The sequence below is a fragment of the Monodelphis domestica genome, chromosome 4 (assembly GCF_027887165.1).
Source record: "Monodelphis domestica isolate mMonDom1 chromosome 4, mMonDom1.pri, whole genome shotgun sequence".
NCBI lineage: Eukaryota > Metazoa > Chordata > Mammalia > Didelphimorphia > Didelphidae > Monodelphis > Monodelphis domestica.
This window is the reverse complement of record NC_077230.1, coordinates 444161669-444178184: the sequence shown is the minus strand read 5'-3', so window position 1 is coordinate 444178184 and position 16516 is coordinate 444161669. Positions and strand designations below refer to the sequence as shown.

The following is a 16516-nucleotide window of genomic DNA, read 5'->3' as shown; positions in this document are numbered from 1 at the left end:
TCTATTGTGCTCAATTTGAACACAATATTGAGCACAATACTATTGTGCTCAAAGGAATAATGAACTGGACGGATTCCATGTGAACCAGAAAGACCTCCATGAATTGATGCAGAGTGAGAGGAGCAGAACCAGGAGAACATTGTACACAGAGACTGATACACTGTGGTACAATCAAATGTAATGGACGTCTCTACCAGGAGCAATGCAATGATCCAGGACATTCCAAGGGACTTATAAGAAAGAACTGTGGGAGTAGAAACACAGAAGAAAAACAACTGCTTTATCACATGGGTCGATGGGAACATGATTGGGGGTGTAGACTCTAAACAATCACCCTAGTGCAATTATCAATAATATGGAAATAGGTCTTGATAAATGACACATATAAAATCCAGTGGAATTGTGCGTTGGCTATGGAAGGGGGATAGGGGAAAGGGAGGGAAAGAATATGAATCTTATAATCATGGGAAAATATTCTAAATTAATTAATTAATCAAAAATTTTCAAAAATTACAAAAAAGAAAATTGAGATTTAAATATTGACATTTATTTTTATATTTATACTATATTTATAAATATACTTATAATAAATATAAATATTTTATATTTATAAATCAAGAAATGATTTTATTTTGATTGAAATTTTGTTCTAAGTGTTAAAATGAATTGTTGTTGGGACTCTGAACATTTATATAGGTGGTTGCCAGGAATTTAATTTCTAAATCCCAAAATGAATTACTAAAGTAAATGGAATTTATGGTCATTTGTTTACAATATTTACAATAGAAGGAAGATATTAAGTAATGAAAGAGAGAGAGAAAACTCTGGCTTCTTCTGATACCAGTTAGAACCTCTAAGCCCCAGCCAGGGGAAGAGAGTCTCAAGAAGATGAGTCTTACCTGTGTAAACCTTAAAATTTCTTAGACTTATGAATGTTGGAAATTTCCCCATTGGGAAATTTCATACTGGAAAAAATTTCCTACTGATAGTAAGAACTCTATTGGAATATGAAACTCCTTGGCATGGGAGGATCCTTCTCCTCCCTACTTAAGACTACTTTAGGACAGAAACCTTTTGCTAAACAATGGAAAGGGCTTTGACCTATGCTTAAGCATAGAATAGGAAGTTCTTTGAGTCATGATTGATTTTAGAATTGATACAATAGAGATACTTGGAATGACAGAACCAGGTCTTGGAAATTACAATCTCCACCCTACTCAGAGTAACAGGATTTAGGAAGGGCTGCAGAAAAGATCAAGATTTAATTATTTGAGAATATGACCTTCAACAGACATGTGCAAAGGGGTCAGACCTCTGGGCGGTCCTGGGTTAAGCTAGAGCCACCATTGGCACAGGGGAGACATCGACAGTGATTGGTAGATGTGAGAACTGAGGGGAGGGAACTTAGATTGTTTGCTTAAAGATAGAGGGGTCTGAGGACTAGAGGGAGGAGAGTTGATGCTCTGAAGGAGGTCTGAAGAGAGGTGGCTCTGAAGGAGGTCTGAAGAGGAGTTTTTTGCTCTGAAGGAGGGCTGAGAGGAGAGAGGTCCTGGAGGGAGAGCTCCTGGAGAGGTCTTGAAGGAGGAGTGGAAGGAGAACTCAGGAGGAGTCAGGAGGAGAATTCTCTGGAAACATTTCTTGAAAGGAGGCTCTCTTGAAGGTGGAGCCTGAGGTTGGCATGAGAAGCCTTACCTAGAGAGATCTTGGGTGAGTGATAAAACCAACTGACTGATTTATCTCTTAGGACTAGGTCTAGGCCTTATTGGCTTGAGGCCCTTGATTCTTATTCCTTTCTCACTTTCTCTCTTTTTCTATTGATTAATCAGTGTATTATAAATTAAATTTCTCTGTAAAACCCAGTTGGCTTGGGCATATTCATAAATTGGGAATATATTCCCTGGCGACCACCTTATATTTATATAAACCCAAGACACAGTAGAAAACATATTTCAGTGGTCATAATTGATATATATATTTCCCTTGCTCCCAAACATTTAATAACCACAGTTTATGGCTCCCACTCTCTTATCTACAACTATTTAATGCTCCAAACTATTTTAAATCTAACACCTGGAGGCTTCATGCCTCCAAAAAAGGGGGGGGGTCACTAAGTCAGCTTTTCATTCACCAACAGTGAGTCTAAAAGAAGTCTTGGTGTCTGCCTTCTGGTCGTTCCATAAGGGTCTGTCTTCCAATAGCTCCTCCAAGTCAGTGCCCCAATCTCCAAATGACTCTCTGAATGTCTGAGTCCAAATGTCCAAATGTCTGAATCCAAATGATTCGAATATCTGAATCCAAATCACTGAATGTTCCCCTTCTGCCTTTTGGTTCTCTTTTTAAAGATCTTTTTCTCTTGTGTCACCTCCCCTAAATTTTCACATCTACCAATCACAGCACATGCTTTTCTCCAGGACTGCCCATTCTTTGGTTCTCACCTTCTTTGGTTAGATTTTCTCCAGGACTGCCCACTCTTTAGTCTTCACCTTCTCTGGTTAGATTATATCTTTTGGGGTTAACACCTCTTTTGTTAAGTTCAGCTTTTGTAGTTACTTAACACCGTTTTGTGATTAATTCACCTTTTGTAATTACTTAACATCTTTTTGTAGTTAAAATCTAAAAAGAAATTGTAGCTTACAATTCTAGCTTCACTATAAAGGAAGAGCTAAGTATCTTCATTGTTACAATCAGGAGATAGCTAAATCCAATCTTCACATAAGGCTAAAAACTATGATGGAGGGAGATCATCTCTCTGACTCATCTAACTTGAGCAAGAGCAGTCAGCTCTCAAGAGCAAGCCTTTTCAAACAGCAGAATAAGACCAGAGAAGTTTCAATGAGTTTATCTCTGTGTCTTGTGATTTATTGTGATTTCTTTAAAGATCAAAACAGGAAGAGCAACAAGCAAGTTAAGCTGGGATCGATTTTACCCTTCTGTTGCTTCCTGCTTTTAAACAACTAATCCAAATATATCAAGCAAACCCTATTTTTAGCCCCTACATTGGGATTCCCAGATTGAAGGTGAATCCCAAAGTGCTCACAGAGAGGGAAAAGTTTGTTTTAAGCTCAGCAAGCAACTGATAAGTAAGTAGAACCTTAATGTTTTCTGGAATAAGTTAGGGCAAGAAAACTGAAGAAATGGACATAGTCTCTGCGTGACTTGTAAAGAAATAGAGAAAAATTGACATATAAAGCCCTTCAGAAATGACAGTCTCCATCTGACAGTTTTTTTTCAATTGTGGAATCCTGTTAGCTCTCATTAATATTTCTGTTGCGGTTTTTCATAAAAGTGGATACTGTAAATCTAGAAATTATTATGCTACTAAGCAATACAAGCTATTCTTGACCAGGAACACAATGAAGCAAATTTTATTGTAGATCATAAAGGATAAGCATCTGCTCCTACTATCAAAGAACTCGAGAAAGTGTTTTAAGATCATCAGAGAAGGCTATACCAAGGTTCTATCAGTCCTTTTAAGTGCCAGAGGATTTGTAGAACTGTACAGTGAGAAGATAGTGTTGTTTAATTTGTATGTAATTGAACCAATGTCCCAACAGCTGTAGTAGTAGTCTTACTAGCACTTTTCCAGTTGCGAATACTGAGCCCTCAAGTTTGAGGTCTCCGCAGTTGGTTCTGGTAAAAGTTTCCATTTTAAATATATAACATTGGCCATTATCCAGCTGTATTGACTTTGTGGAATCCCAAAATCAGAGCAATAAGGATTACTGTTCATTTATTTTTTTTAAACCCTGATCTTCCATCTTGGAATCAATACTGTGTATTGGCTCCAAGGCAGAAGAGGGGTAAGGGCTAGGCAATGGGGGTCAAGTGACTTGCCCAGGGTCACACAGCTGGGAAGTGTCTGAGACCAGATTTAAACCCAGGACCTCCCATCTCTAGGCCTGGCTCTCAACCCACTGAGCTACCCAGCTGCCCCCAATCACTTGGTTTTGTGAAATGTGTGAAGTTGAATTTGGGGAGGGGCTCGTAGCCCCAGAAATCACTCTAATGGGCAGACAGGAAACTTGATAAGATGTTGGCAGAGAAAAGTGGCTTTATTTGGAGAAAACAGTGGAGAGCAGGGAAGGGAGAGATGGGGAAGGGGAAAGGAAGGAAAAGGGATCCTGCCCACACAAGGGGCTTGCTTGAGACAAAAATGTCCTCTCTTCTTCTAGGTACAATCACAGACTTTGATAATAATCCTGACACAAGATGCTCCTCCTCCCCTCTGTCTGATCCTGTATGGGGGGTGGGGGTGGGGGGAGGCTGTGACATTTCAAGTCTTGACCATGCGGTTCTCAACATTATGTTCCCCTAAAGACCCCCTCGATCAAAAAAAAAAATGGTGACTGTCACAGGATTCCCAGCCTGAGACAAGAAAGATGCTTTTGAAATTCCCTGTTCTTTCTTATATTACTCCTCTTCCTAGAGTTGGCCAGTTCCCCAGGCTTCAGATAAACTCTTCTCAAGGCTTTTGAAAATAGATCAGGAAAACTAAAAAAATGTTATGGGGTGGGTGGGAGGGGACAGTTCTAGTCCAAGGAATAGTGACAGTCAGGGGTCTGGAAAATTGGGGTTACAAGCCAAATACGACTCTGAGAATGCCACACTGAATCTCATCCCACACATGTAATAAAAACTTGTGCTACATTAAGGAAAATTTCAGCGGAGTGATCATGAAGTCGATAGACAGTTTTAAGACTCGGGTAATTGAGCAACTAGAAGAGAGTTCAGGGAAGTATTGGATTAGGAAACAAGAAAGGTCCAAGCTGACCAGACAGATTAAAAAAGAAAAGGGAGGGAGAAAAAGTTTAAGCAAGTAGGTATGAGAGAAGAATGGATGAAAAGTTAAATGAAAGTTGGGTTATGCTTCCACTAGAGGGAAGGAAGGGTTTGAAAGGAAACAGATGTAGAGTTTTGAAAAAGGAAATTTGAGAAAAGGTATTAATCCCACGGGAGAAAATTTATGGAATTTTCCCAGTCAATGTAAGATTACAAAAGAAAATTTGTAAGACTTTGAAGAGTAAATTAACAAAATACAAATTAACTGATTGATAAAGGAAATATTTTTCCCTTGGTTTGACTTAAATAGCTATGCTAGAGGCCTCTAAAAAATCATTAGCTTTTCCTCCTTGGGCTATAGTCAAAAAGCTTCAGGATAAGGAGAAATGAGCCTTTTATCTGCCCTCTTGAAATATACAGGTTAAAATAAGTTAGGAACATAAAAGGAAGTAGTTGGTCTTCTAAGTGAGTCAAAGAAATAAAAGAGTCGTGGAGATCTAGGAGTGATACCATGAGCTAACTAAAAATGGTGAACTCTTGGGAAAATTGAGATTTTAAAATTGCTATTAATAATTATAAATCATGAGTTGATTGAGCTGAAATTTTTGTTCTAAAACCAAAATATAAGGTACCATCTCATATATTCATTTACAGTGAGATGGTACATTTACACCTACCTCCCAGACTTGTAAAGGAAAGCACATAATTGTCAGATACTTAATGAAGAGAAGATGAGCACTGCAATGTTCAGACCGTATAGGAATTCATTTGAACAACATGCTAAATGGTTCTTTTTTTAAGATTTAAAAGCCAAGAATATAGCCTGGCATGTGATATATACTACCAAGATAGTATAAAAAACCACCAGGAGTAAGATAAATTATTCCCTATGCATCTGACTGAATTAATATCATCATTCTAATCTCTTATTTTGTGATACTAAATATCATAATACCAAATCAATATCATGCTTATCTCTTATTTTGTGATACTAAATATCATAATACCAAATCAATATCATGTTAATCTCTTACTTTGTGATACTAAATATAATACCAAATCAATATCATACTAATCTCTTATTTTGTGATACTAAATATCATAATACCAAGTCAATATCATGTTAATCTCTTACTTTGTGATACTAAATATAATACCAAATCAATATCATACTAATCTCTTATTTTGTGTTACTAAATATCATAATACCAAGTCAATATCATGTTAATCTCTTACTTTGTGATACTAACTATACCAAATCAATATCATGCTAATCTCTTATCTTGTGATTCTAAATATCATAATACCAAATCAATATCATGCTAATCTCTTACTTTGTGATACTAAATATAATACCAAATCAATATCATGCTTATCTCTTATTTTGTGATACTAAATATCATAATACCAAATCAATATCATGTTAATCTCTTACTTTGTGATACTAAATATAATACCAAATCAATATCATACTAATCTCTTATTTTGTGATACTAAATATCATAATACCAAGTCAATATCATGTTAATCTCTTACTTTGTGATACTAAATATAATACCAAATCAATATCATACTAATCTCTTATTTTGTGTTACTAAATATCATAATACCAAGTCAATATCATGTTAATCTCTTACTTTGTGATACTAACTATACCAAATCAATATCATGCTAATCTCTTATCTTGTGATTCTAAATATCATAATACCAAATCAATATCATGCTAATCTCTTACTTTGTGATACTAAATATAATACCAAATCAATATCATACTAATCTCTTATTTTGTGATACTAAATATCATAATACCAAGTCAATATCATGCTTATCTCTTATTTTGTGATACTAAATATCATAATACCAAATCAATATCATGTTAATCTCTTACTTTGTGATACTAAATATCATAATACCAAGTCAATATCATGTTAATCTCTTACTTTGTGATACTAAATATAATACCAAATCAATATCATGTTAATCTCTTACTTTGTGATACTAACTATACCAAATCAATATCATGCTAATCTCTTATTTTGTGATTCTAAATATCATAATACCAAATCAATATCATGCTAATCTCTTACTTTGTGATACTAAATATAATACCAAATCAATATCATACTAATCTCTTATTTTGTGATACTAAATATCATAATACCAAGTCAATATTATGTTAATCTCTTACTTTGTGATACTAAATATAATACCAAATCAATATCATACTAATCTCTTATTTTGTGAAAATTGAGAAACCACTATCAGAGGTGCCTTTAAAAGGGTAGCTTCCCTTTTTAGCTAGATACTCTTATAAGAACTCTTGGAAGAATGTGGCAAAAGATTTGAAGATTGTTAAATATTTTATTAATTTTGTTTTAAATCATCAAATCCTAATAGAGACTCATTGCTGGGAGGAAAAAAAGTAGCAAATCCTCTTAAGAAATCCTTGTTTATGTGAGACTCCTTGGGATTTCCTACTCACATTGAATCATGAGATCTTATCAATCCTTCTGGTAGAATGTTATAAAACTTTATGGTACTATAATTTAAGGAAATAGGACCTATTCCAACCTAATAAAAATTTACAAGTTAACTTTAAGTGAGAAGGGAGTTTCAGTTATTATTTGGAAAATCATGAAATTATTCATTACATTTTTCAACCAACTATTCACTATATTATGAACTGGTATATAAGTCCAGATTATAATTATTCTTATATGAAAGATCAATAGAATGTCCTAACACTTACTAAGAAATGAGAAAAATAACAATAACCCAGCTCTAAGCTGTAATTATTGAAATTTTGCTATTTGAGGAAAAGTCTTTGGATATTTTAATCTGCTGCTGTTCTAAGTTTTCATTTCAGGTATAGGTGTCTGACATCTCTTAAGACCACTAGTCTAACATTCAAAGGAATGCCATGTGCTCCTGAAGTCTGAGGATTGCTACAGGTGAACATTTGACTCTGGGAATGTTGAGGAAATGACCTTTTGAAAGTGAAGAAGGATTCTCTTGACTTAGTTTCTCTACTCTGGTTAACAAGGATACTTTGCCACCTAGGTATGTCTGAGCCTGTGATATTCTGTGGCTCATAATAAGCTTTTCTGTGTCATTAGCTGCTGACTATATGCCATATCTGAAATCAAAGAGAACGGAAGAACAGAATTACAGAATTGATATAGTTATGTCCTTTTTTGCTCACATAGAAAATTCCATTGGAAATTTTTCTTTGGAATACACCACACTGCTGACTTTTGACTGAATATTATACACTATCAATGTGCTACTATAGTGAGGAATTGTTTTAAATGATCATTTGAGTTACAAATACAGGTATCTCTTTCATATCACAGAGATTAGAGAAACAGTACCCCCATGATCAGGAAAATCCATTTAAATTTTTTTGCCCTTCCTTTTATACCAGAGAAGTCTGGATTTTTCCTTTTTCTTTTGTAAGGTATTTATAGTACTTAATAAGCATTTATGAAGTTACTAAACTTTTAAGAACTCCCTACATTTCTAACCTTTGTATGCCATCCGTTGGCTTTAATGTTCTTTTTTGCACACTTTGACAAAATATGTTTATATTATACAATACTATACATATATTTTACACATTTTTTGTTTCTAACTTCTCCCTGTATCATCTGCAGCTTCTACAAAACTCAAAAAAATCCCCATTTAATTTCTTATGCCAACTTGAGATATATCAAAACCACCATGTGGAAAGTCAAGATGTAGAAGGGATACCTGTAACAGAGACCATTCCAGTCTTAATCTTATTAACACTACAGACACTTCTCTGATCTTAATCGATAGTTAATTTATAGGAGATTGATACTACAGCATCTTTTCCCATGTATGATAATCATAACATCCTCCTTAGGGGGGAATTAAGAGGAATCACATTTAGATAAAGATAAATGAAGACAAATGAGGAATTTTAAAAAATTAAATGGAGCATACAATTTTGAGGAACAACAAGATAAATGTGTGCACAAAATTGGCTCTCAAATACAAATGACTTTCATGGAATATACTTTGGCCTATAAATATATGCCTGATTTTGTTATAAGTTTTAATTCTGAAATAAAGACTGATACCTATGAAGGGCTCATTTTACAATTCAGGACCTCATACACTTCCTTTTTTTTTTTAATCCTTATTTTTTGTCTTAGAATGGCTACTAAGTTTCAGTTCCAAGGCAGAAGAGTGGTAAGGGCTGGGCAATTGAGCTTAAGTGCCTTGCCCAGGGTCACACAACTAGGTGCACTGCTTTTTAGGGTGAATAGTACCGATCATATAAAATATAAGGTTTGGTAAGAAACAATCAGAGACACCCAGAACTTAAATTTTCTCGTTTCACATGTGGGTTTAATGTTACTAAATTGTATTAAGACTGGTTTTATAGCAGGAACACCAGAAACCTCCATATGGGCCAAGCAGCTCTTCACTGAAGACCCTCCATCAGAGCTGCCATCAGCTGAAACGTAGCCTCAAGGAATCGGAGACAGATAAAACTCCACTGCAGATTAAATAGATATTGGGAGTGGACTGCTAGGACACACAGACACATGATCATTGTATACCTGAAGGACATGTGCATTCTGCCTTTTTCTCTATGAGGTTAACTTGCCAAAGGGGACTATGCCCAACAGATTTGTCAACACTCCAACCAGTGGTAGGTAGCAAGACCATACGACTCTCATATCTCCTTTCCGATTCTAACTAATTCAGGGATGGAGTTAGTGAAGCTACACTTGGATCAAATGAAAGAATTCAGGGCTCTCCTTAGTGACCCACAAGACCATGACTATTATGATCATATCGTGTCTTCATGTTATATTACTTAAATCCCTATTTCCAGATGTCATAAAGATTCTATCCATATCTTTGGCCTTATAATCGTGTCGGCATATGGATTGAAGATAAGATAATCCTGAGGCAATACAGAAGAATGTCCCATTTCCTCCCTTTTGCTCATGCACCAGAACCTTTGCAAGTGTGGGATCTTTCTGATGGGGTCACTGTGTTGCCCTTATTGGTGATCCATAAAAAGGTAGACCTTTCAAGGATCATAGGGGGGAATTGTGAAATTGATTACTGATTCCTAATTATTTATATTTAAGAGTTTTATTCATCATAATGGTTACAACAGGCTTAAAGAGTGTTATTGTGCAGGTCTAATGCCCAACCCTCAATAAGCAAAACTAGATGCCAGTTGAGGTAGATAAGAAAGATGGATGAAAGATAATTTAATCTTATAACAAGATGTTTTCCTAGTACTAGGCTCCATGGATACAGGGAGTAGTAGATAATCTTCTGAAGAATATTACAGGAAATTGACTAAGCCTCTGCCGCCTCCATAACATCATGGACTCTGGAAGATTCCTAATCTGGGAGGACACTGCAGGGTTGTTATCACAAGGCCTTCCGGACGATGTTGGCCAACTTTGGATTTTCTGATTGCCATGATGGATGAACTCTTGGTCATGTGTTCAGATAGCATAATGAAGAACTAATCACAATCAGTCTGGGGGGCTTTTCTGGACCCTATGTAACCACTAAACTATTCCAAATGCTGCTCTGACTGTATTGAGGAACCATTGACCTCTATTATTGGTAACTGTGAGCCTTGCCAATAAAATTGATTAAGCTTGGACCTTTTGTGCCTCAGTTTCTCATCATCACAGATTTAACTCAACACCATGACTGATGAAAGGCCTTCATCTGACACCCTGCATTTCTCTAATGGACAGATCAGATAACTTTGTGCCTCAGTGACTGACTCATGCACCCAGTGGTCCATGTAGGCAGCAATCATAACCAAACTCTACTCTTCTCCATGTCACCAGGCCTATGGCTCTGCATGCAGTGGATGCTTTTAAAATGTCATCTGGACTAACTGAATTAACAGAATTGCCTTCATTACCAGGCCAAACACAGAGAAAGTCCTCTCATGGAGATCCCTGACACTAAAAACAATTTTAGAGCTGAGAGGGACATTTTTCATCATTTACTGCCACCTCACCCCCACCACACATTTTACAGATAAGAAAACCCACTTTTACCCTCAATGCCCAACCACCCTTTCCCTCAAAGAAGTGGTTCAACTCATGGGAGGTAGAACACCCCACAGAATTTGTTTTATTCTCACCAGAAAACATACAAAACCGTCCCTTCCCTTTCCTGGTCCCCAGCAGCAGACACCCACCCTGCTACCCTGATGGGCTCCCCTCCTTCCCAGACCAGTCCAGCCAGGTCTGAGCAGCAGGGGAATAAGAGGAGGAAGAAGGCAGACCTATGACTTTCCCTTCTGCCCTTTCTAGTGTGGGAGTTAGCAAGAAGAGGCCCTACCAGAACCTTACCCATCATCACCACCTGCAGGGGGCAGGAGACTGACATCGAAGAGGGCCTTCCCTGCCCAGAGGCGGGCAGCAAAGATATGGCGGCAGGGCCGGTGGCCAGCCATGAAAATAGAGCAGCTACAGGAGGCCAGGTCTGCCCCCACGGTGAAGGCAGCTCCCCGGCCTGCCCCCTCCAACACAAAGCCCCCACCTTCTGCCGGCTGGATGCCCACACCATGGCGCGCCAACGCCAGCTCCTCAGCCACCAGGGCTGCTGCCTCCCCAGGTCCCACTGCCCGGTAGCGCTCGGCCACCTCTTCTGCCTGCAGCCCCTGCAATTCCACAGGCAAGCTCTCAAGGTCCAGCAGGCCTCGAACAGAGGCTGCCAGAGACGAGTCTCGGCCCAGGGCAGATAACAGCTTCTGCCTATGAGCCTCAAGGTGGTCCACAAAGGGGCAGTTCTCCCCACGATGGTATGCCCAGCAGGCAACCCATGTGCCTTTGTGTGGATGCCAGGTCTCCAGAAAGTGACGGAGGAACTCCAGGGGGGCAACGTCTTCGAGGTCACTCAGATACTGGCTGTAGACCTTAGGGGAGGCTGCATGTGCCAGATTGTGCAAGAGATTAACTATATGCCGTTCCCCGGGCACAGCCAACTCCCGGGCCCTGCGTCCCAAGGCCTCCAGGACCTGGGCACGGCACACCTGTACTCGGGCACAGGGCAAGACTTCCTCCACAGTGTCTACACCTGCAAGGCAGGACACACCAATGGTAAGACACTCCACCAGGGCCTTGATCTCAGGGACGCTCTGCACCAAGGAGGCCACAATGAAGACCAGCAGGTCAGGCGTGCCCCTGCGGGCAAGGCAGTAGGCCACCTCGCGGCCTCGCCCATTGGCATCCTGGCAAAGGACAGAGTAGAGCTCAAAGTCTCCAGGAAGGCTGGCTGCCTGGTCCAAGAAGAGGAGGCGGGGGAAGGAGCGTGCCAGCTGGCGCATGTGTGACGTGGCCAAAAAGATGGAGTTGAGGATGGCCACATCTTCTTGGAAGACCAGCTTGACCTTGGCCCCGGGGTCGGCCCGGAAGAGTGTGTGCATCTCCCCGAGCAGCTTGCACATGCCCTTGTCCTTGGCCCGGCTGTAGTCCTCCAGATTCCAGACCAGGTCGGGGGCCAAGAAGCGCTTGGAGACACTGTTGGTGATGCGGATGGGCAGGCCCAGGCTGGCCTCCAGCTGGCTCCGCTTGAAGCATCTGGAGAACTCCCGGGGTGACAGCTGATGGTTGTGCTGCAGCTTGGCCTCTGTCACCACCAGCCGATCCTTCTTGGGGCCCAGGCGGAGGGTGATGAGAGCCGGGCAGTCGATCTTCTGGCTTCTGGAAGGAAGAAAGCAGGCGGGGAAAGAAAGGTGAGAAAAGAAGAACCCAACGGATGGCGAAGCAGCACCATGGCCAGCAGAGCACAAGTGGGCCTGGGGTTTCCCCTGAAGCTCCTGGCTCTGCCCTCTGGCTGCAAGAGAGACTAAATGGAACCCCTGTTCCACACTGGCATCTCCAGATGCCATCTTCCCCTCCTATAGACTGGCCACTGCTAGGGCCCCCATCACTCCTCCTTGGCCCAGACTCTAGGCACTGCCCATGCTGCTCACTCTTGTCCTCCCCTTGGGCTCCACAGTGGCTCCCATGGCTGAACCCGAGACTCCATCTGGGTCTCATCTGGGCCAGGCCTCCCTGAATCCCCCCTCTCCCCACAGGCAACCTTGGGGGACTATAGGCACAGTCATGCTGGCGACCCCACCTCCCCACCCAGCCTCCTGCTTCAGCAGGTCTCAGGAAACAGGCACTCACTGCTGGTCTCGCTGCACCACGCTCTGCCCCACGTAGGTACCGCTGTGCTTGCAGATGAGGCGAACGAAGCGGAAACGTAGGGTCGAGGCCAGGCTGGGCAGGTAGGGCAGTGGCGGCTGGCGCAGGGAGATCAGGGGCTTGAGGCTGGCAATGATGAAGAGCACTTTATGCCGCTCACACCAGTCATCAAAGAAGCTGCTGAAGTGGTGCCACGTGTGGAACTCCAGGCCCAGGCCCAGCTCGCCCATGGCAGCAGGACCTTTCAGGGCTTCTTGCTCCAGCTGCAGGGTGGATGGACAGACAGATGGATGGATGGATGGATGGATGGATGGATGGATGGATGGATGGATGGACAGTGCCATGAGGCTCTTCTCACCCTCACTCCAGACTTCCTAGGGGACACCCAAATCTTCTTCCTAAGGACTGACTATATGCAGGGGCAGTCGACGGGGCTTGGAAGAGGGAGGTGCCCAGAGACAAGGAACAGAGAAGGCAGCAAAGGGGCAGCAGAGAGCCCAGACTCCCAACCCCACTTCTGATTTCACTAGATGGGAGACTTCAAGTCGCCTATCTTCTGCAAGCCTCAGTTTCCTCATCTCAAAAAATGGGCATAGTAATCCCTATACTCAGGTCTTCTTAGCTGAGACCTAGCCTTCTATTTTACTGAAAAAATGGAGGCACTCGTGAGCCCCCTCTTCTCCCCTTTTCCTCATCTCCTTCCAGCCAGGTGCCTTCTGTGCCCCTTGCTTATTTTTCATCTCTCCCTCTACTAGAACCTAAAAAAGGCCAGTGGTGGGTCCCCCACTCTCCAAATGCCTCACTTCCTCCACCCATCCCCACTATGATCTCACTTCTTTTCTGCCCCTTGTCTAAACTGGAGAAGGCCATCTCCACAGTCACCCACCCGGGGCTCTGAGTGGCTTTTCTCAATCTTTTTCTCCTCCTCCTCCAGCTCAGCAGCCTCTGACACTGCCAACCACTCCCCATTACTGCTCTCCTCTCTACGTTCTAAGGACACCGCTCTCTCCCTAAACAACAGCTTTCTTCCTCCCCCCTCCACCTTCCCCATTACTGGATATCCCCATCCTCCCAGCCCTCAGGCTCACAACCCCGGATCACTGGCCTCCCACTCTCAGCCCCCCCCCCCCATCCTAGGTCTGTCGATTTCACCTTGGCACCTTTTCTCCTCTACCCCCGCCCTGGGGATGCTGGAGGACCAGAAGGAAGGAGGACAGGGATAGGACTAAGGGAGGAGGATAGGGACCGAGAGAGGAGCAGGAGGGGTCAAGGGCAGTGTGAGCTGGACATGGAACTAGCCCCCAGGAAGGTTAAGGATGAGGTCAGACCTAGCGGGGCTGGGAATGGGACAGAGGCCTGGCAGATCAAAGTAAAGGGTCATAGGCCATGGTTGGGGCCGGGAACTTGTCTAGGCTGCACCGCCCCTGCCCCACCCACCCCGCCCGTCACCATGGAGACTGCCGCCGCTCCAGCTTATCACCCCCGTCACCATGGTGACCAAGGCCGCTGGTTCCCTCCTCCCCATCATCATGGCCACCCACCCCACTCGGCCTATCGTGTTACCATGGAGACGAGAGCGGCCTCGGCCTCCGCCTCCGCCCCTGCCCCCTCCTCCGAGAGACGGCTGCGTCGAGCGAAACCCGGAGCAGCGGCCTGGGAGACAGGACCACAATGCCCTGCGCACCCTCGGCGTCCCGCCCCTTCCGTACATGCTCCTGAAGATTCCCGCGGAGGGAGAGGTCGACCTCCAAGCGCACGCGCTGAGTTCTTTCGGCTACTGGACAGAAGCAGTCGCCGTCCGACCAAGGTGAAAGCGTGGCTTCCTGGGAATTGTAGTCTCTCACTGAACTACTTCAACTCCCCTCCTCCCTTTCTTCGCGATCCTCGGAGCGAAGCAGCCAGCCGTTGGCGGCCTGCAGGTGGTGCTTTGGGAAAAGCCCGTGTTGTTTCCATAGCGACGGTGAGGGGTTGGGGGGTGACCTCAGGGCGAAACCTAATATCCTCGGGGCGGGGCCTAATTGTCGGTTTCCTGAGGACAGAACCTGAAGATATCTACGGGCAGGCCGGGCTTGTGACTTCCACAGGGGCGGAACCTTCCCCAGCCCTCTTAATTCCCGCGTCTTCCCCCTGTTAGCTATTTCGTCTACCGCTTGCTGTGTATACATTCGTTTGCATGTTAGCCTTGCCATTAGATTGTTAATTCCATGAGAACAGAGCCTGTCTTTTGCCTCTTTTTGCTTCTCGAGCGCTTCGCAGAATGCCTGGCACATAAGAGGCGCTTCATATGCGAGTCACTTTCTCCGGGGTGGGGCCTGATGTCGTTGGTCAGGGCCCGAGGAGGCGGGGCCTGAGACAAGTCTATTTCCCAGGGGCCCAGCCTGACGTCTACGGAAAAATCCTAAGGAGGCGGGGCCTGAAGTTTAGGAATTGCTTGGTGGGGCGAGGGGGGCTGAGGCAAATCTTTCTAAGGGGAAGGGACTGAGGAGGCGGGGCCTGAGACTAGTAGGTTCCTCGGGGGCTGTTACCCTGATGTCAAGGAGCCTGAAGAAGCCCGCTTTGAGGCCTGGGGGCGGGGCCTGAGATCTATGAGCAGGGAGTGAGTTTAGTCTGTTTTTCTTGGGCTCAGCCTGGGTCTGATTGTCTGATCCCTGGGGAAGATCCAGAGGCAGGGCATGGGGTCCAGGCGCTGCTTCAACCCTTTGGAAAGAAAAGAGGATCAGTTCTAGGACGCCCCACCCCCCACCCCTGGAGTACCAGCTGGACCTCCCTGGCTGGATATAGGCAGTTGGAGGGGAATTGGATACCGTCCATCTCTTAGGCCGGTGGCCCAGTTCAGACCAACCCCTCGAAGGCCCATGCCACCATGTCTGGGCAGCTCCCATCATGAAGACACATGTCTTTCCCCCAAGCCCAGATCCACCTCCTCACTCTGGGCTTTGACCTCTTGGGGCTCAGCAAAACAAGTTGGAGGCAGTAGAGTGCATGAGCAGGCTCTTGGACTGGGGGGGGGGGCAGTGGGGGCAGAGAGGGCAGACAATGGGGACTGGCGTTTCCTTTCACCCCTGAACTTCCTTGCTATCTGTTGAAAGTCAGTCCTTGGCCCTACCCTGCAGCCTTTTTTTAAGCACTGCTACTTCAGAAAGATGTTCATTAACTGCAGAATCTTCCTGGTGATGAAAAGGCTTGAAGAAAGAAAACTAGGGGGAGAGGACAGGAGGACAAGAACAGACACTCAGTTTGGGCCCAAAGGGCAGAACCTGGAGCCAGAGGACTCATTTGGGTCACTAACAATTGGAGCTCTCTCAGTGTGGAAGGGCAGACCCCCTTGGGCATCCTTGAACAGTGGCCAGAAGACCACATGTCAGTTATGTTGCTGGGAACTCCTTTGGGCTTCTGGCATTGAAGTGTCCTCCAATTCAGACATTTGGTGATCTGGGAATTCCTCTCTTCCTCCTCCACCTTAGTGCTGTCACAGGAAGACCAAAGGACTTCATTTACTCACATTTCCCCTTGACCCAATGTGAGGT

The 16516-nt window shown here is 43.5% G+C and overlaps 1 protein-coding gene across 3 annotated transcripts; it reads right to left on the bottom strand.

The window, feature by feature from the left end:
* Positions 1-10896: 10896 nt before the first annotated feature.
* LOC103098787 (uncharacterized protein ZSWIM9-like) lies at positions 10897-15936 on the bottom strand. Of its 3 annotated transcripts, none has more exons than XM_007492642.2 (3): positions 14553-15936; positions 12972-13252; positions 10897-12500 (listed from the first exon to the last, which is right to left on the bottom strand). In XM_007492642.2, exons 1-3 carry the CDS (start codon positions 14553-14555, stop codon positions 11144-11146), a joined length of 1641 nt encoding a protein of 546 aa, XP_007492704.1. In that variant the 5' UTR covers positions 14556-15936; the 3' UTR covers positions 10897-11143. The 3 variants fall into 3 exon arrangements, with proteins under 3 accessions (XP_007492704.1, XP_056652800.1, XP_056652799.1); XM_056796822.1 differs by having other exon boundaries at positions 14699-15936; XM_056796821.1 differs by having other exon boundaries at positions 12972-15936.
* Between the last annotated feature and the right edge of the window lie 580 nt (positions 15937-16516).